The 25,493-nt window shown below is 41.6% G+C and overlaps 1 protein-coding gene across 1 annotated transcript; it reads right to left on the bottom strand.

Moving 5' to 3' along the window:
* Nucleotides 1–16,572: 16,572 nt before the first annotated feature.
* On the bottom strand, nucleotides 16,573–24,466 carry GPHB5 (glycoprotein hormone subunit beta 5). The gene is made up of 2 exons (XM_063645529.1): nucleotides 22,436–24,466; nucleotides 16,573–17,890 (listed from the first exon to the last, which is right to left on the bottom strand). Exons 1-2 carry the CDS (start codon nucleotides 22,637–22,639, stop codon nucleotides 17,702–17,704), a joined length of 393 nt encoding a protein of 130 aa, XP_063501599.1. The 5' UTR covers nucleotides 22,640–24,466; the 3' UTR covers nucleotides 16,573–17,701.
* Between the last annotated feature and the right edge of the window lie 1,027 nt (nucleotides 24,467–25,493).

Genomic DNA, 25,493 nt, shown 5'->3' with positions numbered 1-25,493 from the left:
AAACTTAGTTTCTAACAAAGGAAGTGACGCACTTTGAAAAAGAAAATATTTAGAGAATGGAGAGGAAGCTAAACCCAAACAGCCAAAACGCACAGCTGACAATTATTCCGAGAAGTTGGTAACTTCTGCCTGGTCTCTAGAAGCACAGGAAGAAAGGACTGTTAGAGTGAAGAACACTCCATGGTTCTGGGTATCTAGGCAGAGTCAGTCAACAGGGCTAACCATGTGATAATCGTGGGTAATTCCACCTCACAGTTCACTAAAAAACAAGTGGAACCCTGGGCAAAGCCCTTTGGGTCTTTAATAGCAATGGAGGACATCACCCTCTCACTCTCTCTGCTTCTACACAGCAGGCAGTCAAGGAAAACTTGCCAAAAAATATGAGTGAATAAATGATTTTGAAAGTTTCATTGAGCAGGAACATGAAAAGAATGATTTGGGGATCGCTGGAAGGATAGTTACTTGTATGAATAATATTTATTCACCATCGGTGAGATATTTCTCAATAGAAAGATTGTATTTAAAATGTACAACCACAATAACAGAAAAAAAAAAAATACGAGATAAAGCAACAGTTCACAGTGCCACAATGGTCAACAAAGACCAGAAAGGAAATTAAAGCACAAGTTCTACTCAGCAGCACTTCAGCCACCAGAAGCTCCACTGTGCTATTTTGAAGATCTCTTTCAGTTAGGGGACGAATGAGTCAAAGAGGGCTTGGCTGCTCTGTGAAATGGTGAGATTCAAGTTCAACCATTGTTCTTGGCTTTGAAATTCCACTACCAGAAATTAGAGTAAAATCTGCACCATTAATCTTGGTCACAATCTATGTTTTTGTCCTTAGAGGATATCATGTCAAAAAACTAGGGTTGCTTCAGTGTGTGCGTGTGTTTTAAATATGTTCTACTTTGATCATTTCATTTTGTTCTATGAGTTCTGCAGTGACTCAGAAGCTCCATGATACTATAACTGGAGTAATTTTGTTGTATTTTTAGCCATGTCCTCCAAGCCTCCCAGTATATGCTGTGATCTTTGCCGAACAGAATCTGATCAGTGTTACAGGGGAAATGATGTGTGAGGCTCTACAAGGAGAGGGTCTCCAGGGCCCACACCTGAGTCATGCCTTGACGCAACCTCAGCACACTTAGCCTCCCAGTGATTCTGTGCAAGTCTGTCTCAGTCTTTTGAGCTTATGTTAGTTCTTTGGGGAAAAAAAAAATAGAAACAACTTCTGAATAGGGCAGTATGTTTGGGGCAGCTTTGTGAATACATATCTAAAATTACCTTCATTTGCCATTTTTTAAATCAATTTTTTTCAAGCAATCAGATTCTTTTCTCCTAGAGGAGCTGTGGGCAAGAAAGCTAATGAATTCTACATCCTTCTCATCACCTGGTTTAAATTGTTTTCTGCTCTGAGTAAACAGTAATTACTGTTTAAGTACATCTCAGCAGAATTTTATCCCGATTGCAACAGTTCATGTTCCTCCTAACGTAATCTCTGCAGAGGAAATGATCGTCAAGGGAAGCAGGCTGACCTGCTCACGGGATGGCGTTCTTACAATCCGCATCTTATGTAATGGCGATTCTGTGTGCCTGTGTCATAATTATTGGAATATTATTTTATGCTTTTTTTTTTTTCTTTTTGAGATGGAGTCTCGCTCTGTCGCCCAGGCTGGAGTGCAGTGGCACCATCTCGGCTCACTGCAAGCTTCCCTCCCAGGTTCACGCCATTCTGCCTCAGTCTCCTGAGTAGCTGAGACTACAGGTGGCTGCCACCATGCCCAGCTAATTTTTTTTGTATTTTTAGTAGAGACGGGGTTTCACCATATTAGCCAGGATGTTCTCAATCTTCCTGACCTTGTGATCCGCCCACCTCGGGCTCCCAAAGTGCTGGGATTACAGGCGTGAGCCACTGCACCCAGCATATTCTATGCATTTTTTTAACATTACAATTTATTTTGTGCCATGTTCTGACTTTTAAGTCATTACATTGTCTTTTTTCTATTCATATTTCTGGGAAATCTGAGGGTGTCTCCATCTGCCATTCCAGAAAATTGCCTTCCCCAGGCCTCTGTTAGAACAAGAAATTGTCCAGCCCCTTGTGACTCAAGATGTGGCCTGGGAACCAGCAGTGTCAGCATTACCTGGGAGCTACCAAGGACTGTGGAATTTCAGGCCCAGCCCAGACCTACTGAATCAGAATCTGCTGTTTAACAGGACCCCCAAGTGATTTGTATACACAGTGAAATAGGGGAAGTACTGGTCTCTGAGACAACCAAGTTCATCATCAGTCTTTATATCCAAACATATAGCTGCCTAACGAAGAACCATCAACTTAGCCTGTCTCTCAGATGCTACCTTTTGAGTGTCACTTAGGCTAATATTTGAGTTGCTCACATTTACTGGATGAATAAAAGGGCTGTCAGAAGTCTTTTCTTTTTCTTGTCATGTGCTGCCCAGCTGCAGGAAAGGAATATGCATATTTTAGAATCAAAAGCAGAAAAGCAGCATCTGGTTTGCTAGATCTGCTAGATCTAAAGTACTTCTGTTCTGAAAGTCTTTTTCGTGTTTATTAAGGTGAGAAAAAAATGCTCCCCCAAAATTATTTTCCATGAAGACATAAGAAAGATTCATGGTATATGAAGTTTTATAAACTCACAAAGTAAAGATAAAACAAATTTCTGAGGCACGAAACTTTTGGTAAAGTTTCTGTCTTCATTGCTTAAAACACAGAGCTCTAGATGACAGAATAAGGGTTGATTACAAACAACTTGTCCTCTAAACAGGACACAGACTCATGCCAGAGACTCGTGTTGTTATTGCCTTAAGCACAGACCAGAGTTTTACTAACTTTCTAAACATATTTTTACTAAACATCACTGGGGACCATGCTTTGTTCTCCCTACCCACACCCCAACAACCCTGGGTACAAGAGCCCTTTAAAAACTGTACACAGCCATGTACAGCAGCCTATCCTCTTATTCAAATCCTATTGTTGCTGATGACGTTCTGAAGGCAAATCACACCTATCTTCAAACAAATCAAAAAAGAGCACAGGGATCACCTGTGCTCTTGTACCTGCAAATGGCCTAGCTAATTTTCTCACTAGGATGTCAGTGATTCGGTCCCACAATAAGGACCTGATAGCACTGTGCAGGTGCAGTCATTAAAGGCCCACCTCCTCTAGGAAGCACCAACCACCTCCCTCTTCCTGCAGCAGGCTTCACTTTCCATTTGCAGACACAGGTCTGACGTTAGGACATTCAATCAGGTGTTCCTCATGCTCCAAGCAACTGGAACCCACCTGTGTTCCAAGATTACCTTTCAACTGAAAAGCTTTTAAAGGCCAGGCATAGTGGCTCACGCCTATAATCCCAGCACTTTGGGAGGCCGAGGTGGGTAGATCACCTGAGGTGAGGAGTTCGAGACCAGCCTAGCCAACACGGCGAAACCCCATCTCTATTAAAGATACAAAAATTAGCTGGGCATGGTGGCGTGTGCCTGTAGTCCCAGCTACTTGGGAGGCTGAGACAGGAGAATGCCTGAACCCAGGAGGCAAGTGTTGCAGTGAGCCGAGATCATGCCACTGCACTCCAGCCTGGATGACAGAGTGAGACTCCATCTCAAAAAAAAAAAAAAAAAATAGCTTTTATTTATTTATCTATTTTATTATACTTTAGGTTTTAGGGTACATGTGCACAGTGTGCAGGTTTGTTACATATGTATCCATGTGCCATGTTGTTTTGCTGCACCCATTAACTCGTCATTTAGCGTTAGGTATATCTCCTAATGCTGTCCCTCCCCCCTCCCCCCACCCCACAACAGTCCCTGGAGTGTGATGTATAGCTTTTAAACTGGGACAGCTGTCACCTCTGGGAGCCATTCGGCTAGCCAAAGCAGCTAACATTCTTGGGTTTTAGCAACTCCCAAAACAGAATCTTACCAAAGATTATTTCTTTTTTTTTTTTTTTTTTTTTGGATGGAGTTTTGCTCTTATTGCCCAGGCTGGAGTGCAATGGCATTATCTCGGCTCACCGCAACCTCCATCTCCCGGGCTCAAGCAATTCTCCTGTCTCAGCCTCCCGAGTAGCTAGGATTACAGGCATGTATCACCACACCCGGCTAATTTTGTCTTTTTTTTAGTAGAGATGAGGTTTCTCCATGTTGGTCAGGCTGGTCTCAAACTCCTGACCTCAGGTGATATGCCTGCCTCGGCCTCCCAAAGTGCCGGGATTACAGGTGTGAGCCACCGTGCCCAGCCAATTATTTCTCTTTATTGCAAATGTATCCCTGATTTCTTCCTTGTAACCACTGATGCAAGAAGCCAAAAGGGCTTCTACCACAAGGGCCTGCCTATCTTCCTACAGCCTGCCACAGCATGGCACCCCGACCCAGCTACTTCCTTTCCCAGGCCACAAAGGAAAGTCTATTTTATCCTCTTCAAAAAAAAATGAATGGGAGAAAACTAGTATCAATAATCCATTTGCCTTCAAGAATCCATTTACTTGTAATCTTAAAATGTTTAATTCCCAGTGCCTTTACTGTAACGGTAAAATAAATTCCCTATCCAGGATAACTAAAGGCCTCTCTTCATTTGAATAAAAACATTTCTACTGAATTAGGCACATTGAAATGATCAAGTGCTGAAGGAAAAAACCCTCCCTGCCCTGCCCTTGCTCAGAGTTCACACATTCTCCTTCCCTTGTCTGCAGTGTAGAGGTTGGCACCGGTAAATTTATGGTACATTAGTTCCTTTCAGCTTTGTCCTGAAGTTGGCTCAGATTTTGTTAATGCTGAAATTTGCAGCTGAATTCAGTTGGACCTTGCTTCTCATTAATGAGTTGACATTGCAGTGGGAAGATGTTTCAGCATTCCATTTGCTCCTTGAGCTTGCTCAAGCAGGAGCCAAAAGCTGAACAAGATCTTCCTCTTAAAAACATGCCCAACATATTTTAAAATGCTGGATAGTTTAATTCCACTCAGTAAAACTGGTCCCCCAAAATATTTTAATTTTGATATGCAGATTCCAAGAAGAAATGGAAGATGGGAGGTTCAAAACAGTCTGGAAGCTTAGATCGTCTGACTTTGACGGCTCACTCCTCCATGTTGGGTCACCTGAAGAAATTTTTTTTTTTTTTTTTAAACAGAGTCTCACTCTGTTGCCCAGGCTGGAGTGCAATGGTGTGATCTCAGTTCACTGCAACCTCTGCCTCCCAGGTTCAAGCGATTCTCCTACCTCAGCCTCCCAAGTAGCTGGGATTACAGGTATGTGCCACCACAGCTGGCTAATTTTTGTATTTGTAGTAGAGACAGGGTTTCACCATGTTGGCCAGGCTGATCTCGAACTCCTGATCTCAAGTGATCTGCCCGCCTCGGCCTCCCAAAGTGCTGGGATTATAAGCGTGAGCCACCGTGCCAAGCCATCACCTGAATAATCTTTACGTGAGTAACACAGTAAAACCAAGAAAGCATGATCTGTTCATGCATTTCATGTAGAAAGAATTTGCAACCTAACTGGATAAAATTTTTATTTTAACTGCATAATTCTGTATGTATATACTTCCTCGAGATAATAACTATTAATAGTTCATCAATATCCCTTATTGTGTATGTGTACAGTTTATTTTCAGTGAATAAATGCTCTTTCAAATGATTTTAACTCATATTTGCAACTTGGAGATAGTCACATTTATTCCTTGCTTGTAATTCTTTGAAATTACCAAAAGAAAACTACTATTCTTATCTTAGTATTATTGATATTCTTTATTAAAATAAAATGTTTTTTGTCTTTTAGAGAATGTCTGTTTGTTTGGTGTTGTCAGGGGCGTGGATAAGGAGGTGTTTGTATTTTTGGCTTTGCGTGACTTTCCAAAAGCCCCAGTGGCTCACAATCAAGGTCAAAGCATATAACTAACTGTTCTTGTGTATCAGGAAGGCTTTATTAAAAAAACTCAATTATTTAGTATGCTAAAGAAATTGTACAGCGAGAGGAACTTAGGGTCAAATATAAAGCCAAAGAGCTTGGAAAGGTTTACTTTATTTCTGATAATGAGGACCTGGAAAAGAGAATAGAATAATCCCTCTACATTTCTTAACATTGGGGACAAATCCCTGCCTTACATTGCCAATTACAGTGCTTTGCACCTGCTCCCCTTATTTTCTCATCCTTCCCTAGTTCTTGTCCCAGATATCACCTGCTCAGAAGGCTTCAGTACCCTTTTCAGACATTCTAGGATCACAACCACAAGCCTCTAAGCCTACTAGACTTCCCTGTATACAATTCCAAACAATCCCATTCATTAAACCAATGGCTTGCTTGAGCCTTGAGCCTGGGAAGTCAAGGCTGCAGTGAGCCAAGATCGTGCTACTGCACCCCAGCCTTGGTGACAGAGAGAAACACTGTTTCAAAATTAAAAAGCTCCCATGGAAAAATAAAATTCCAGGAAATTCCCCCTCTTTTTACCACTTATTAGCTACAAAATAACACACTTCTGATTCTAACAGACCCTCTGAAAGAAGCAGACTGCTCCTGCAGGACCCAGGAGACCCCCCCAAAACTGTGAGTGCCCCAACTGTGGAAGGGGGAAAGGGAAACCCTCCTCTCCTGAACACATACCTGCACTGGAGAAGATGAAGTTCTGTTTGCTGGACAAGTTTCCAACTTTACCAGAAGCTGAGTAAATTTGGAGAGCCAAGGGAAATACAGGGGTACAGGAAGCAGCAGAAAGGCCCTGGGAGCTCGCTGGGTCCCCAAGCAGCCCATTCCTGCATGGCACCACAGGGATCCATCAGGAGGGCGGCCAGAGGAGCAGGGGGTAAAACTCCACAGGGAGAAGGAATTGTCTAGCTGAACTTTGTAACAGTTTGAACTCGGTGAGAAGCCTCCTGGCCAGAACTCAGGGGAAGGCGCAAATCCAGTGTCCAGACTCCACAGGCTGGGGAAGAACCAAGCCCTTTTCTTTGGAAGCTGGGAGGCGGATAGCCTGGGGCAGGTTTTCAAGCCCATATTGCCCTCTGCCTGGAAATGGTCTGGGCGTCTGTTTGGTGGGGGGGCACAGTGGGAGTGAGACAGATCGTTTGGTTTGCGTGGGAGCTGCATGAGGCCTGTGACTGCTGACTTTCCCCCACTTCCCTGACAACCAGCAAGACACAGCAGAGGTAGCCATAATCCTCCTGGGTACACAACTCCAGTGGCCTGGGAATCTCACCCCCATCCCCCACAGCAGCAGCAGCAGCAAGACTGACCAAGAGTCTGAGCTCAGACATGCCTAGCCCTGCCCCCACCTGATGGTCCTTCCCTACCCACCCTGGTAGCAGAAGATAAAGGGCATATAATCTTGGGAGTTCTAGGGCCCTGCCCACCACCAGTCATCCCCATAATACTACAGCTGATGCTCTCTGGAAAGCACCACCTCCTGGCAGAAGGCCAACCAGCACAAAAATAGAACATTAAACCACCAAAGCTAAGAACCTTCACAGAGGCGAGATTTCCTTGAGAGGTGATTCTAGTTGGTTATTGGGGGTGGTGGGGAGAGAGAGAGAGAAAATTTACTCCAGGCAGAAGACACCACATATAGACAAGTAGAAGAAAGAAATTCAGAACTCAAAGACAAGGTGTTCAAATTAACCCAATCCAACAAAGACAAAGAGAAAAGAATAAGAAAATATGAATAAAGCCTCCAAGATGGCTGGGATTATGTTAAACAACCAAACCTAAGAATAATTGGTATTCCTGAAGAAGAAGGTAATTCCAAAAGCTTGGAAAACATATTTGGGGGAATAATCGATGCAAACTTCCCTGGTCATGCTAGAGACCTACACATCCAAATACAAGAAGCACAAAGAACATCCAGGAAATTCATAACAAAAAGATCTTCACCTGTAATCCCAGCACTTTGGGAGGCCAAGGCGGGCGGATCATGAGGTCAGGAGATAGAGACCATCCCGGCTAACACAGTGAAACCCCATCTCTAATAAAAATACAAAAAGAAATTAGCCAGGTGTGGTGGCAGGTGCCTGTAGTCCCAGCTACTTGGGAGGCTGAGACAGGAGAAAGGTGTGAACCCAGGAGGTGGAGCTTGCAGTGAGCCGAGATTGCGCCACTGCACTCCAGCCTAGGCAACAGGGCAAGACTCCGTCTCAAAAAAAAAAAAAAAAAAAATCTTCACCGAGGTACATTGTCATCAGGTTATCCAAAGTTAAGATGAAGGAAAAAAATCTTAAGAGCTGTGAGACAGAAGCACCAGGTAACCTATAAAGGAAAACCTATCAGATTAACAGCAGATTTCTCAGCAGAAACCCTACAAGCTAGAAGAGATTGGGGCCCTATCTTCAGCCTCCTCAAACAAAACAATTATCAGCCAAGGATTTTGTATCCAGTGAAACTAAGCATCATATATGAAGGAAAGATACAGTCATTTTCAGACAAATAAATGCTGAGAGAATTTGTCATTACCAAGCCACCACTACAAGAACTGCTATGCTAAAAGGAGCTCTAAATCTTGAAACAAATCCTGGAAACACATCATAACAGAACCTCTTTAAAGCATAAATCACACAAGACCTGTAAAGCAAAAATACAAGTTAAAAAGGAAAAACAAAACAAAACAAAAAATACAAAGTAGGCAACAAAGAGCATGTTGAATGCAACAGTACCTCACATTTCAATGCTAACATTGAATGTAAATGGCCTAAATGCTCCATTTAAAAGATACAGAACCACAGAATGGATAAGAACTCACCAACCAACTATCTACTGCTTTCAGGAGACTCACCTAGCACATAAGGACTCACATAAACTTAAAGTAAAGGGGTGGAAAAAGGCATTTCATGCAAATGGACACCAAAAGTGAGCAGGGGTAGCTATTCTTATATCAGAAAAACAAACTTTAAAGCAACAGCAGTTAAAAGAGACAAAGAGGGACATTATATAATGGTAAAAGTCCTTGTCCAACAGGAAAATATCACAATTCTAAACATATATGCACCTAACACTGGAGCTCCCAAATTTATAAGACAATTACTAATAGACTTAAGAAATGAGATAGACAGCAACACAATAATAGTGGGGACTTCAATACTCTACTGACAGCACTAGACAGGTCATCAAGACAGAAAGTCAACAAAGAAACAATAGATTTAACTATACCTTGGAACAAATGGACTTCACAGATATATACAGAACATTATCATCCAATAACCACAGAATACACATTCTATTCAACAGTGCATGGAACTTTCTCCAAGATCGACCATATGATAGGCCATAAAACAAGCCTCAATAAATTTAAGAAAATTGAAATTATATCAAGCACTCTCCCAGACCACAGTGGAATAAAACTGGAAATCAACTCCAAAAGGAAGCTTCAAAACCATGAAAATACATGGAAATTAAATAACCTTCTCCTGAATGAGCATTGGGTCAAAAACGAAATCAAGATTGAAATTTAAAAATTCTTCAAACTGAACGACAATAATGACACAACCTATCTAAACCTCTGGGCTACAGCAAAGGCAGTGCTAAGAGAAAAGTTCATAGCCCTAAATGCCTACATCAAAAAGACTGAAACAGCACAAACTGACATTCTAAGGTCACACCTCAAGGAACTAGAGAAACAAGAACAAACCAAACTCAAACCCAGCAGAAGAAAGGAAATAACCAAGGCCAGAGCAGAACTAAATGAAATTGAAACAAAAATAAACACAAAAGATAAATGAAACAAAAAGCAGGTTCTTTGAAAAGGTAAATAAAATTGATAGACCATTAGCAAGATTAACCAAGAAGGAAGAGAAAAAATACAAATAACCTCACTAAGAAACGAAACAGGAGATATTACAACTGACACCACTGAAATACAGAAGATCATTCAAGGCTACTATGAAAACCTTTACTCACATAAACTAGAAAACCTAGAAGAGATGGATAAATTCCTGGAAAAATACAACCCTCCTAGGTAAATCACCAAAGAATTAGATACCCTGAACAGACCAATAACAAGCAGCAAGACTGAAATGGTAATTTAAAAATTACCAACAAAAAAAATACAGGACCAAATGGATTCACAGCAGAATTCTACCAGACATTCAAAAAATTGGTACTAATCCTTTTGACGGTATTCCACAAGATAGAGAAAGAAGGAACCCTCCATAATTCATTCAATGAAGTCAACATCACCCTAATACCAAAACTAAGAAAGGACCTAACCAAAAAACAAAACTACAGACTGATATCCTTGATGAACGTAGATGCTAAGATCCTTAACAAAGTACTTGCTAACCGAATCCAACAACAAAAAGATTATCAAAAAGATAATCTACAATGATCAAGTGGGTTTCATACCAGGGATGGTTTAATATACACAAGTCAATAAATGTGATACACCACATAAACAGAATTAAAAACGAAAATCACATGATCCTCTCAATAGGTGCAGAAAAAGCATTCAGCAAAATCCAGCATCGCTTTACGATTAAAACTCTCAGCAAAATCGGCATAAAAGGGACATACTTTAAAGTAATAAAAGCCATCTATGACAAACTCACAGGCAACATAATACCAAATGGGGAAAAGTTGAAAGCATTCCCTCCGAGAACTGGAAAAAGACAAGTATACCCACTCTCACCACTCCTCTTCAACACAGCACTGGAAGTCCTAGCCAGAGCAATCAGACAAGAGAAAGAAATAAAGGGCATCCAAATCGGTAAAGAGGATGTCAAACTCACTGTTTGCTGATGATACAATTGTTTACCTTGAAAACCCTAAGTCCTCCTCCAGAAAGCTCCTAGAACTGATAAAAAAAATTCAGCAAAGTTTCCAGACACAAGATTAATGTACACTAGTCAGTAGCTCTTCTGTACACTGACAGCGACCAAGCGGAGAATCAAATAAAAAACTGAACCCCTTTTACAATAGCTGCAAAAGAAAAAAAAAAAAGGAAACTTAGGAATATACCTAACAAAGGATTTGAAAGACCTCTACAAGGAAAACTACAAAACACTGCTGAAAGAAATCACAGATGACACAAAAGAATGGAAACACATCCCATGCTCATGGATGGGTAGAATCAATAGTGTGAAAATGACCATACTGCCAAAAGCAATCTACAAATTCAATGCAATCCCCATCAAAATACCACCATCACTCTTCATAGAATTAGAAAAAACAATTCTAAAATTCATATAGAACCAAAACAGAGCCCACATAGCCAAAGCAAGACTAAGCAAAAAGAACAAATCTGGAGGCATCTGATCTCAACTATCTCACCTAGGTACATTGTCATTAGGTTAACCAAAGTTAAGACGAAGGAAAAAAATCTTAAGAGCTGTGAGACAGAAACAACTATCTGATCTCAAACTCCACTGTAAGGCCATAGTCACCAAAACAGTGTGGTACTGGTGCAAAAATAGGCACAAAGACCAAGAGGACAGAATAGAGAACCCAGAAACAAACCCAAATACTTACAGCCAACTGACCTTCAACAAAGCAAACAAAAACATAAAGTGGAGAAAGGACACCCTTTTCAACAAATGGTGCTGGGATAATTGGCTAGTCAAATGTAGGAGAATTAGACTGGATCCTCATCTCACACAAAAATCAACTCAAGATGGATTAAGGACTTAAACCTAAGACCTGAAACTATAAAAATTCTACAAGATAACATTGGAAAATCCCATCTAGACATTGGTTTAGGCAAGGATTTCATGACCAAGAACCCAAAAGCAAACACAATAAAAACAAATATAAATAACTGGGACCTAATTAAACTAAAGCGCTTTTCCACAGCAAAAGGAACAGTCAGCAGAGTAAACAGACAACCCATAGAGTAGGAGAAAATCCTCACAATCTATATATCTGACAAAGGACTAATCCAGAATCTACAACGAACTAAACAAATCAGTAAGAAAAAAACAAACAATCCCATCAAAAAGTGGGCTAGGGATATGAATAGACAATTCTCAAAAGAAGATACACAAATGGCCGACAAACATATGAAAAAACGCACAACATCACTAATGATCAGGGAAATGCAAATCAAAACCACAATGTGATACCATCTCACTCCTGCAGGAATGGCCACAATCAAAAAATCAAAAACACAGTAGATGTTGGCGTGGATACAGTGAACAGGGAACACTTCTACACTGCTGGTGGGAACGTAAACTAGTACAGCCTCTATGGAAAACAGTGTGGGGATTATTTAAAGATCTAAAAGTAGAACTACCATTGGATCCAGCAATCCCACCACTGGGTATTTACCCAGAGGAAAAGAAGTCATTATTCAAAAAAGATACTTGCACACGCATTTTTACGGTGGCCCAATTCACAATTGCAAAATCGTGGAACTAACCCAAATGCCCATCAACCAAAGAGTGGATAAAGAAGCTGTGGTATATATATATATATATATATATATATATAATAGAATATTACACAGCCATAAAAAGGAATGAATTAACAGCATTTGCAGTGACCTGGATGAGATTGGAGACTATTATTCTAAGTGAAGCAACTCACGAATGGAAAACCAAACATTGTATGTTCTCACTGAAATGCGGGAGCTAAGCTATGAGGATGCAAAAGCATAAGAACGATGCAATAGACTTTGGGGGCTTTGGGGGAAGAGTGGGAGGGGAGCGAGGGATAGAAGACTACAAATAGGGTGCAGTGTATACTGCTCAGGTGATAGGTGCACCAAAATCTCACAAATCACCACTAAAGAACTTACTCATGTAACCAAATACCACCTGTACTCCAATAACTTATGGAAAAATAAAAAATAAACACATTTCCAAGAGTAAGGAGTTGCTGAGAGTTAGTGTATGTGCCAGAGTCAATTCCCCTGCACCACTCCTCACATGCATAGGAAACAAGTTTAGAACACACATCCCTCAGTTCCACAGCAGTCTCTGAATTTCCCTTCAAGGCTCTGCTTTTTCTCCCTCAGTCTCTTCCATGGCAAGCTTTCATTTAAGCTACAGCAAAACAGTATCTTCCTAGAGGTTATACAGGAAACCAGAGAAAAGTTCCAGTCTCCATAAAACAGCCCAACCTTGCATGGAGCCACCTCCAGGAAAGATGGCAGAAATGCTAATCAATGGTAAGAGATAGTCTGACGATAAACTTAAAGACTTCTCCAAGCAGGAATGACTTGTAAGAAGCATTCCAAAAAGGCACTGTGCTCTAGTGGAAAATGTTTGGTTCTGATTCATAGAAACCTAGCATGAGCTACTTATTAGCTCTGTGACCTTGGGCAAGTTCTTTGACCTCTCTGAGCTTCTATTTCATCATCTGTAAAATGCTAATGGTAAAATGACAATGACAATGCTTACTAGCATAGTTAATACAATAACTAAGAAGTATTAATATAAAGGATTCTGCTTATAGTAAGAGATCCATAAATAATAACAATACATATTTTTTTATTTTCCAAACACAGTACCTTGCACAAAATTTAAGTTAATAAATATTTGTGGAAAGAAGGAAGGGAGAAAGGAAAAGGGAGACTTGAAAAAGATTCAAGTTTAGCACAGTATAAATCCGGATAGAGGCTTTCCTCTTTTTCACTAATAAATTCTCTGATGATAACATAGATCTATTGAGGAAACTGTTTGAATACCATGGACTATTAGCACACAGATCCTGCAGATCAGAGCCCTCTGGTGGCCATTGCAGCTTTGCTACCTGTTAGAACAATTTTGCCCACCTTGTGTCTTACAGCTGCATGTCGCCACCTGGTCCCTGTTGTCCTAGATCCCTATCTCCTATGCTGACACCGGAAGCCCAGTTCCACAGCAGCTCCCCCTGGCATCAGCCTCAGCCTAGAAAGGACAGTGGCGACCAAACTTTTCTGAGATGCACCCCTCACTAGTCAGTCTTTGTTGCTTTGTAAAAGAAATGGCCACTAAACCCTCCAGATGAACACAGCCAACTGGCGAGTTCTCTGGTTTTATGTAATAAATCCATTCTAGCAGGCCCACCTCTCTGTGCCTTTTGTTCCTCAGTACTCTGCCAGGACAGTTCTGGCATCTTCTTTTCATTAATGCAAGCCACCATTTTCCTCACTCTTGAAGGACACATCCCAACAGCACACTGGGACCAGATCCAGGTGTCCTTTTGATTACATTATATTCTGATAATGCCTGCATATGGATGAAATCTTCTTATCCAGTCTTATATTCTGGCACCCCCCCCCATACCCCTGTCTGAACCCCCCGAGACCCATTGTTAAGCACGCTCCACCAATTCCTCCTGGTTTACATTGTCAAATCCTGAAGCTCCTTCAGGGGAGGTGCTTGTTCCTCCCACCACAGAGCAAGTCCTTCCCCAGCCAGATCATCCTGAGATTTGACCGTAATGAACCATCTAGAATAATACGGGATTGTGGGCAGTATTTGAGGAGGGTGAGTATCGTCATGTAAAGCATCCTCCTCAGCATGGTCTCCAGGCAAGGGGAGTCTGCTCTCCACTAGCAAGGAGGGGCTAGGAGGTTCCTCTGCAGGGAAACCTCAAGTTCATCATCCACCTGACTGTTCCCATTCCAGGTCTCTATGTCTCACTTTTTCTCTATCAGAACGTTGACTTAAGTATAGGAGACTTGCCAGAGTGGTAAATTCAGCCCTTTTATTAACTCAGCTGCTTTCTCAATTAAATATTAGACCTAATTTTCAGCACAGTCTGTCCTTCAGCTGCATTCGAAGACAGTCTCTTCAAATCAGCTTTCATATCATGCCTGAGGGCTTTTATTGCACTTAATGACCAAGTCCCACAGTCCTTATAATTACCATGGTCTTCAGTATCTCCCAGATGTTACTGTATTAGCCAGTGCATGTCTTCCCATGTGTATTCCAGATCAATTCACTACAAGGCAGTCAGTACGTGAACTGCACAACATTTTGGTCAATGGCAGGCGGCACATATGACGGTGGTCCCATAAGATTATATTTTTTCTGTACTTGTTCTATGTTTAGATACACAAATACTTATCATTGTTTTACAGTTGCTACAGCATTCAGTATAGTAATCTGCTGTAGAGATTTGTAGCCTAGCAGCGATAAGCTATACTACATAGCTTAGCTATGTAGTAGGCTATACCGTCCAGGTTTGTGTAATTACACTATGATGTTCTCACAATGACAAAATTATCTAATGATGCATTTCTCATCATGTACCCTCGTTAAGTGACCCATGACTGTAATTGTGATGCTACAGCATGCTACCTCCTGCATTAAAGCTGAGCTTCCCAAAAGACAGCTAAGCTGGAGTTTATTCATTTGGCCTCTTAAATCCACTCTCTACCTTTCTTCAACTTGCTGCCTAGGAGGCCAACATTTATGGACTGAATCAATGGGTTTTCTCACTCTCTGCTTTCCCATTTGATTCCCATGTGTTTTTTTCTTTTTTTTTTTTTTTTTTTTTTTAGGAGATGGGGCCTTGCTTTGTCATTCAGGCTGGTGTGCAGTGGCACAATCACAGCTCACTTGCAGCCTTGACCTCCCAGTCTCAAGGGATCCTCCCACCTCAGCCCCCTGAGTAGTTGGGACTACAGCTGCACACCACCACACTCAGCTAACTTTTTTTATTTTTTGAAGAGACAGGGTCTCACCATGTTGCCCAGGATAGTCTCAAACTCCTGGCCTCAAGTAATTCTTCCACCTCGGCTTCCCAAAGTGCTGGGATTACAGGCGTGAGCCACCACGCCCAGTTTGATTCCCATTTCATTCAACAGAAGACCAGAGGATGGGAGGAGAGTGAGGATGGGTATCTGCTCCCCCACCTCCCTCCCTACCAGGTGTCAGTTTGGGAAGGGCTGCATCCTCCTACCAAAGGCTGCAGCTCCTGTCAAGGATCTCACTCCTACAGTTGTCTCAGGGGTCTGACAATCACTCCCTCCTCTTGTTCCTTCAGCCTAGGGTTGTCCATTGCCACTGAACCAGATCTGTTTCAACCCCACTTGTTGGTTTCCTCAATTCTGCCCACACATTTGTAAATCACCTCTTCAGTATCCCACTACAATAGATCACTGGTTTCCTGCCAGGACCTTTATTCATGCTGCGGTCATCTTTTCTCAAATCCTGGCAAGCCCTTTGTGCCTCAGAAAATTCTGAGGAAAGTCTTTAGAGGTGGGTTGAAAACACTTGAGTGGTACCACCCAGGATTCATCCCTAATCATCACCCACTGTTCCAGCAGAGACCCCAAGTACTTGCCTTCTTCTTATGTTAGAGTGACTTCCTTTCCTACCAACACATCTGCTAAAGGTTGGGTGGATTTTGCTCCTGCCCTTTGTTCCCAGATGTTCACCCCGCATTCCAGTACTTGACTGTCAATCTCAACATTTGCTTTACTGTGTTTTAGGGGGACTCCTTGAGTTCTTATTCGAGGAGGACTCCTGGCTCCCAGGGGTATGTCTATGCCACTGTTGGGACTCATGCTACCCAGAGTCATCTGTCTGTGTCCCTTACTAAACATGACGTGCCACATTAATGCTTAAGTAAAAATAACCTTGTAGTTTATTTGAGGTGTGCTTCTCACTGTTATTCCAAGTGTAGTAAGAATTAAAAAGACTTTCTTGAAATTTGTCATGAATCCAAAAGACAGAGGACATGCTTTATTGGCATTAATATAGGTTTTCTTGGCACATTATGAAAAAGGAACAAGGTTAAATTCAACCCCAAAAATGCCAGAATTAAAGATATTTGCATAACATTAGAGTTTTAGAGGTTTTTTCCAGCCACAGAATTAGCTACTGTAAGATTTTAGAGAGGGCAGGAGCTAGAAAATCACAGACTTTTTCCTCGGAGCCAGAGATGCAGTTTTACCCCTAAACGCATGTAAAATTTCTGAGTTTAGTAAGTTACAACTTAAATTTAAAATATGATAAATGGGGAAGAATACTTGTGATTGGCCATTTTGCCATAGCTTTGGGAGAACATCATACTCTAAAACATGAGTTTAGTTTAATAAGTTTTTAAGGCTAAATGAGATAGTTATTAGTTACATATTTTATTTCTGGGTTTTTTTCTTTTAATCCCAACGTAGCCTCTTTATTAAGACTCTTAAGGGAGTTAGGGAATTTTGCTAGGGAAAAGAATTATCCAAATCCAAACATCTTTTCATTGAAGCTACTCTCTTTGTATATCTGAGCAGTCTTATTTCTTATGTAGATAATTGCTCAGTTAAAAGGGGAAGGGAGCATTTTCCCTAAAGAAGCTTGCAGCTGGAATTCCTCTGGGGTGAGGAAGACTAGTACATGGGTTTTGTTCATTTCTAGCCCTTTAATCATAAACCTGGTTGGAGATCACTGGTTAAATAGAAGATGAGAATTTAAAAACTTTCCAGCCTCATATCTTAATCACATCCAATGTGTTTAAATCATTAGCATATTATAAGTCCAAATTGGGGGAGGATTGTGATACACAAATTATGTTCCAAGACTCAAGGCAAAGAAAAATTAATTTGCAGGTATGTGAACTGGAGAAATTATTTTGGTGAAGGCACGAATATTGTTTTGAACTTTTAGCATAAGTAGGCTGCATTTGGGCCTTTTGCCTGAGCTGGACCTAAGGGGCGACAGGTAACCTCCTCCATGGGTATGGTCGAAATTAAACAGTCTTGCATCCAGGAAGTATAACTGCATGTGCTGCTCACACAGGTGGGTCTGTGAGGCTGAGGCTGCTAGCTGCTCTCTGCAGACCATGCCAGCCTCAGATGGTCTCACACTCCGTGGTGGCAGTGGAGCAGGCTCCGCAGTCACAGCGGATGGCCACAGGATAGGTGTAGAAGGGGTCGACTCCCGGGGCACAGTTGGGCAGCTTGATGGTCACCTGTTTGGTCTCATTGTAGGTACAGACTCGATGATGGGCTTCGATATAGGGGGGTTCCAGAATGGGTTTCTGTCCCCACAGATAGAAAACAGAGAATTCATTAGAACATATGATCTTGTTTCAGTTTTTTAGTATCATTTATCACTATCAGAAATTAACTTGTTATTCGTTGATTTACTTGTTGCTCTGTCGTCTCCCAGTAGAAAACAAACTCCTAAAAGCAAGAAGCTGATTTCATTCAAGACCATACATATCCTAAGCTCCCAGGAGAGACCATAGCACACAGCAAGTGCTCCATGCATAGTCAGCAAATGAATCATCTTGGTCACTGCAAATACCTTCTAACTGGCCTCCCCTCTTCCATTTTTACTCCCTACAATCTATTTGCAACACAGTGGCCCTGAATGATCCTGTTTTTAAACATAAGTCAGATCATATTACTCCTCTGCCCAAAGCCCCAGTGATATCCCATTTCACTCAGAGCAAAATTCAAAGACCTTATGATCACCTTCAAGACCTACATCACCTTATCTGCACCTCTACCTTCTGAAATGCCTGCAACAATTCCCACCTCACTGACTTCCTCTCTAGGCTCACAGGGGTCTCCTTATTGTTCCTCTGACCCACCAGGAACAGTCCCAGCTCAGGGCCTTTGCACTTACTGTTCCTTCTGCCTGGAACATTCTTCCCCCGTATGATTCACTCCTTCACCAACCTTTGGTTTTTGTTAGAATGTCACCCTCTCAGAGAAGCATTTCCTGACCACCCTATTTAAAATTGCAACATTCCATTTCCATGCCCAGAAACTTCCCATCCCCCATCCTGCTTTATTTTTCACCACAGCACTGATCGATACCACGTGACATAGTCTACCTTTCATTCATTTGTGTGATATTCCTCCCACTCTAGAAAGTAAGCTCTTTTAGGACAGAGATTTTTGCCCGCTGTGCCTCCAGTACCTAAAACAGACCCCAGGAAGGTTTCAATAACTATTTGTCATTGAATCAATGAAAGAAAACATTACAAGACAGGTTCCCGAATGCTCTGTGCACTGTTCTGATCATCAAAAAGATTCATTTCCTTCCTTCACCTTTTATAAATCTTAAGTTCAAAGATAATTTTGATAAACAGAACACACAGATCAGAAAAAATATCAGCACCTAGCTGGAGTTAACATCTCGAGCCCTGCAGTCAGAACTATGGAGCTTGAGTCCCTGTTTTGCCACTTGCTGGAGACCTTGGAAAATCCACTCAACTTCCTGAAGACTCAGTTTCCTCCTCTGTAAAACAAAGTATCTACCTCCCACCATTGTTTGAGAGATAAGGTAAGATGATATACACAATGCACAATGTCTAGCACAAAGTAAGTGTTCAATAAATGCAATCCATTTTTTTTTTTTTTCGAGACGGAATCTTGCTGTCTCCCAGGCTGGAGTGCAGTGGCGCAATCTCGGCTAACTGCAAGCTCTACCTCCTGGGTTCATGCCATTCTCCCGCCTCAGCCTCCTGAGTAGCTGGGACTACAGGCACCCACCACCACGCCCGGCTCATTTTTTTGTATTTTTAATAGAGACAGGGTTTCACCATGTTAGCCAGGATGGTCTCGATCTCCTGACCTCGTGATCTGCCCGCCTCAGCCTCCCAAAGTGCTGGGATTACAGGCGTGAGCCACCATGCCTGGCCAATCCATTGTTCTTATTAGTGCAATTATTATAAGAAAGTAATGAAAATAATAACAAGCTTTCAAATGACAGTAACTTTGCTTTTTTGTTCTTCTTTGTTCTAGACAAAAAAGAATATATATACATATGTAGCTCAAGATGAAGTTCTTGCATGAATGTCATGAAAATAGCAGCCTTGCCTTTTTTTTCTCTTTTTTTTTCCTTTTTTTTTTTTTTTTTTTTTTTGAGATGGAGTCTCACTCTGTCACCCAGGCTTGAGTGCAGTGGTGTGATCTCAGCTCACTGTAACCTCCACCTCCTGGGTTCAAGCGAGTCTTCTGCCTCAGCCTCCCAAGTAGCTGGGACTACAGGTGCATGCCACCACACCCGGCTAATTTTTGTATTTTTAGTAGAGACAGGGTTTTACTCACCTCTACTAAAAACTGGCCAGTCTGGTCTCGAACTCCTGACCTCATGATCCACCCACCTCGGCCTCCCAAAGTGCTGAGATTACAGGTGTTAGCCACCGTGCCCAGCCAGCCTTGCCTTTAACAAAGACCAGAAGAGCTGAATTTGTCCTCACCTGTTTTCTCCTACCTTCCCGTATTTGCTTTAAGTCCTCTTACCATTAGTACTCTGGGAACCTAGACAGACTAGACGTCCCATAAAATTTCATTTTCAGATACGTAATTTTTTGGAATTAGACGTCCCATAAAATTTCATTTTCAGATACATAATTTTTTGGAATAAGTCGTCCCAAATACTATATGAGACAGACAGACTTATGCTAAAAATTTATTTATTATTTATCTTAAATTCAAATTTACCTGGGCTTCCTGGTTTTCTGGTTTTATTTCAGTTTGGGTTTCTGTAGGGAGGGGATTGGTTGTTTTATTTTATTTTGTTTGTCTGTTTGTTTGTTTGCTAAATCTGGCAACTCTATACCCGGATTATGAGGAATAGCTATCTTCAACAACAATTCCACCTTCAAATGTAAATCCAGCCAGTCTGTCGTCATGAACATCCTTATTTTCAGACATGCTTTTAGTTAAGATCCCCCCCGCCAAAAAATCAAGTGCTTTATAGCTCAGAAACTTTCAGATTGCTGGGAAAATGAATCTCATTCTTCTATTTATTTTCTATAGGTAACCTCCCTTTTCATAACACAGTCAAGACATGAATGAAAGCTGGCTAAGATCAGGGAGAATCTTGTTCTTTAATGGTTTTGGTGCTTCCGTCTTTCCAGTGAGAGCACAGTTCCTTACCTCCTATGGGTGACCATGATCCAATTAAAGACATTCATCAGTTTTTAAAAAGAAGAGAAGATGGGCTGAATTGAGGGGAAGCAGGAGTTTGAGGATTTGGCACAGAGAGGGCTTCAAATAGCCCAGACACTAGATGCGAACAGGGAGAGGCCCTGCCAGGCCAGTCCCTGAACAGGAGGAGGCGCCAAGTGCCCCAAGTGAATTTCCTGCCAATTGACAGGCAAAGTCTACTTAGCAAAACCCGATTTTCATTTGGCTAGTAGGGCTCAAACCCCTGAATGAGGCAAAAAGAAAACTACTTTGATAGAGTAGTTTCATCCAATTTGGAGATTTCATCACTATGACCCAATTCCATTCACAGGGCCATCATTGTAACCTAAGCAAGAGCAGGTTACCCTCTGGGTCCCCAAAGAGAAGGCTATTTTTCCCAATGGCAGTGTCCACTCACAATGCACGTGTGCTTCTAAGTGGCCTTCCATTAGGCTGGAGGATCTACACCTCCAGGGGGAGGTCCATCCCAGTCAACCAACAAATGTGTATTGAATGCCTTGTTCATACACGACACCTTGACAAAAGCTGTGAAGGTTGTAAGAATGAACCTCTGTCCTCAAAAAATTTAAATCACACGTGTGGTGGGGGAGGAAGTAAGACAAAAAGTAGAGCATAGTCAAGTGCTTACCTGCAAGTCAAAGAAGGCCCAGAAAGGGAGCTGGCACTGCAGATGGGCATCAGGAATAAATATGATAATGACAGATGGGAAGGAGAAAGGATATGAGGGAAGGACCAAAATGAGATCCATGAGGGCTATTTGATAAAACCTTTGAAAGTCACTTACCAAGGCCAGAGTAAGAAAATGTGTTGTCTCCAGGAAAGCAGGCAGACGCCATATTGCTGAGCACCTTGAAAGTTAGTTATTGAATCTGTAGGAGTGTGTGGACATTCAAGGTTTTTGGGCCAGGGAGTGACAAGATCAGAGCTAGCACTTCATTGGTTACCAAGTGGGCGGGCTTCAGGGGGAAGAGCCCACAGTCACTATGTAATGTGATCTGCTGGGGTGCTGAATAGCTCTCTTCCTCTTCATCACTCAGACAGCTCCTCTTAGCCCAATAGGGTTTTAACTTTGTTTGACAGTGTTATCTCCACTTTAAATTAAATGTCTCTAAAAAGGCCAGGTATAATTGAATATGAAGGAACTTAATGGATCCGTCAGTGATAACCCCAGAGGGCTCCCAGAGACTTGAGGAGGAAAAGGGCTGCAGAAGAGGCAGTGAAGGGGTCTCACCCTTCACTGGGACCAATTCTCACCCTTCAGCTCAGGGCCTCTTTCTTGGAAACTGGCTAATTTATCCAAAATGAAGAAACACAGGGAGGAGTTTGGGTCACAAGCTTGAACCACAAATTGATTCCCAGCTTTACAATGATGCTCTATGTGACTTTGCAGCCACTCTCCCTTGAATCCCTCCATGTCATCTGTAAAATGGGTAGAACAGTACATCTTGACCTCCCAGAGATGATTCCCAGATACATAGACACAATGTAAACCAAATTCTTAATCTTATCAATGCTTTGTTAGAGGGGCAACATCATGTTTTTCAAATCACTTTTGGAAGATGCCAGTCATAGTTTTGTTTTGGTTTTTTAAATCCACAGGAAAGGGCAGATGCCATCTGCACATCTTAGCAACTCACCTCCCAGGTCTCACAGCGACCCCAGCAGGCATCCGTGGTGATCCGAAGGCCCCTGCAGCCTGGCTTCTTGGCCAGGAAAGTAAACTCCCTCACGGCACAGCCCACAAAGGTACGCAGGTTCCCACTGGAGGCACCGAGGACGCAGCCATAGCCAGCCAGAAGGAGGAGGGCCATGGGGCCAAGGAAGAGGAATGCTAGCTTCATGCTGCTCTTCCGGAGGGGGAAAGGACAGAGTTTAACAGATCTGGCTGCCTTCAATGGTGCAGCCAACCATGCATTTGTCACTATCAAAGGGACCTTGCTCCTAGCATTTCAGGGAAAATGAGCCCAGAAATTGTAAATGCCCACAAACTCCAACACAGGCATCCAGAGATTCCTGTAACTGGTGCCAGTGTGAATTCCATGGCCCTCTCTAGATGCCCATCCTCCAAGTGCATTCTCAGGCTTTTCCTTATTGTAACTTAACTGCTGCAGTTGACATGTGTGTTAAAGAAGTTTGTCCCAGTGATCTTTCCAAAATAAACATAAAATATGAGTAACACCAAAACTAATCCATAATCCAACAGAATACATGAATACATATAAATTATTTTTATTCAGGTCCAGGGTATTTGGGTGCCACGTTACACACTTTGCTCAAAACTATATTTTGAGTGTCATGATGGGGAATGATTTGGAGGGGTTGATAAATATTAATAATAGTATTCCCTATATGCATCGTTACTAAACCAACTCACCACTAAATATGGATATGCAGAAGATATCATGAAACCTATCACCTGAGTTGGTGGCCATTCATAAATGTGTCCTACTCACTGTAAATTGCTTCTGCTCTAGGCTTCCACTGCAACAGCACCTACTTATGATTCAATTTAAATCCAAATGATGGAAACCATAGGAGTTATTTAAAACATAACCTCAATCCACTGTCAAGTCCATCCTCTCTGCGTCTTGGTCATTCCCTGTGCTCTTTCAGGAGCCAGAATCAACCCGCTTCATGCTTTGTCCACTAGACAGAACTCACCCGGATTTTGAAGTATAAAGGATATGGCATTCATGGACCCTTACCCCCCACTGAATTCATTATTCTCACAGTTCCTACTTCTGACCTTACTGTAGCAAGTTCTCTGGGCTTCCCCTCCTCTGGAATGAGGTTACAAATATGGAGAAGCACTTACCTAATCTTGCAGGAGCCCACTCTTCTTTTAGAGATGAAACTTGCACTAAGATTTCAGGAAGTCACAATGAATGGTAGAAGTTTGCTCTGGGTAAATGTCTCTACCTTCTGTTACTGGGCTGCTTGATTGCTCAAATATATAGGAAAGGTCTTGTCAATCAAAACAAAAGAGAGGCAGATCCTTACAGGAACTACTAAACACATCAAAGCCATGGAATAGAAAGCCAGTCTCTATTTTCCAAAACTGATTAACTTAAAGGGTGTTGTTTTGTTTCTCAACATCACCACTGAAACAGAAAGTTACCTTGGTGGGTGGCATAATCCTAAGGAAATAGTCAGAGGTAGTTCCACCTGGTTCTCAGGAGAACAAATGCATTGTGGCAGATGGATTAAATTTTCCTTCATGGTAACCACAAGTTTCCTTTGAAACAGGGGTAAGTGACTAGCAGCTCATGGCAAACCCTTTCCTTTAACCGACAACATGTTTCAATACACTGAAAAATAACAAAACAATAATTCTTGCTGGAAAGAACACAGGATCACTACCTGAAAAGATGGAAATCACAGTGAGAAGAAACATGTCAAAAGTCTTAAAATTAGCTAAGAATTAGATGATATTAATAACACCTTAAAATGAATCATTTAGGAAAAAATACCAAGATGTTCCAAGTGATTATCTTCCAGCATGGGAATTAAAGAAAACTTTTCATTTCCTTTATATGGTTTTCAGTATTTTTCACATGTTCTACATTGGGCAGACTTTTGTAATAAAGAGTCAGTCAATATCAATGTTTTAAAATTAAAATAAATCAATAGGTATGCATTTGTTCTGACTGTAAGGACATTCAGTGCTGCTCTGATAGAGATGTTTTACCAGATTTTTGGTCTTAAATGATTCAAATAAGAGCAAAATATTTTTTATGAGTATGGGATATAGTTTATATTTCAATCTACAATAACAGCATGAGTGGATGAAAAATATACTTGTTCATGGCATTTTTCTGGGTGCTTTAAAAAGTAAATGAAGCAGACATCATCTTTGCCCTTAGGAGTTTTGATAGCGTAGTAAATAATGACATAGGCAGAGACATTGAAGACGCACACTAACTAGTGAAACGAAGTAAAGAAGTTAAACCATTTCCATTTTCTGCAAAGAAAAGTGTTCTTTAAATAAATGTACTGTTCATTGTAGATTTCACTTTCAAAACAGATAACAATGCCCAGTGAGTCCGTCAATTTACCACCCCTCTCTCTAGAGCAGAATTATTACACATGTTTTATAGAAAATTGAACTACGCTTGGAAAAAGGACTTTCTTCAGCCCTTCAGCCTGTGAGTAGCATAACCAGAACTGGAGTACTCTGGGGACGGACTGCTCAGCTGGCCTGATCTTCCTAACTTGCTTGCCAAGAGCTAGCCAATCGGCAGTGAGCTGCCATCCTGGGCTGTTTCTGAAGACGGCTGCCCAACACTTTAAGACCTGAAACATACACACTTGTGTCTGCAGAGTCACAAAATAAAGACAGATTACAAAGGCCAAGAGCATCTTTCTTTCACAATCCCCAACTTCTTTATAATGCAGAGATGTGGCATCATGCATTCCACCCTGTCAGCATTAACTTTATAAGAACGACAATTTATAGTCACTAAGCATCTACTATGGTACCATGGAATCTGCTGTGCTCTTACGTGTTATCTCTAGACCTTACAACAATTCTTTAAGTCAATTATTATTTTCTCATTTTTATACTGGAAGAAATAGAAACTCAATCGTTTTGTAACCTGCCTACTTCCAAAGCTTTCAACAACACTGGGAAAGGCAAATGGGTCTATTTCATCCCTGTAACCAACTACGGTTAATGGGAAGAGGCTACCTGGAATG

Source organism: Symphalangus syndactylus, chromosome 8 (genome assembly GCF_028878055.3).
Source record: "Symphalangus syndactylus isolate Jambi chromosome 8, NHGRI_mSymSyn1-v2.1_pri, whole genome shotgun sequence".
Taxonomy (NCBI): domain Eukaryota; kingdom Metazoa; phylum Chordata; class Mammalia; order Primates; family Hylobatidae; genus Symphalangus; species Symphalangus syndactylus.
Note: the sequence above shows the minus strand (reverse complement) of the source record. Positions and strands in the feature narration are given on the sequence as shown.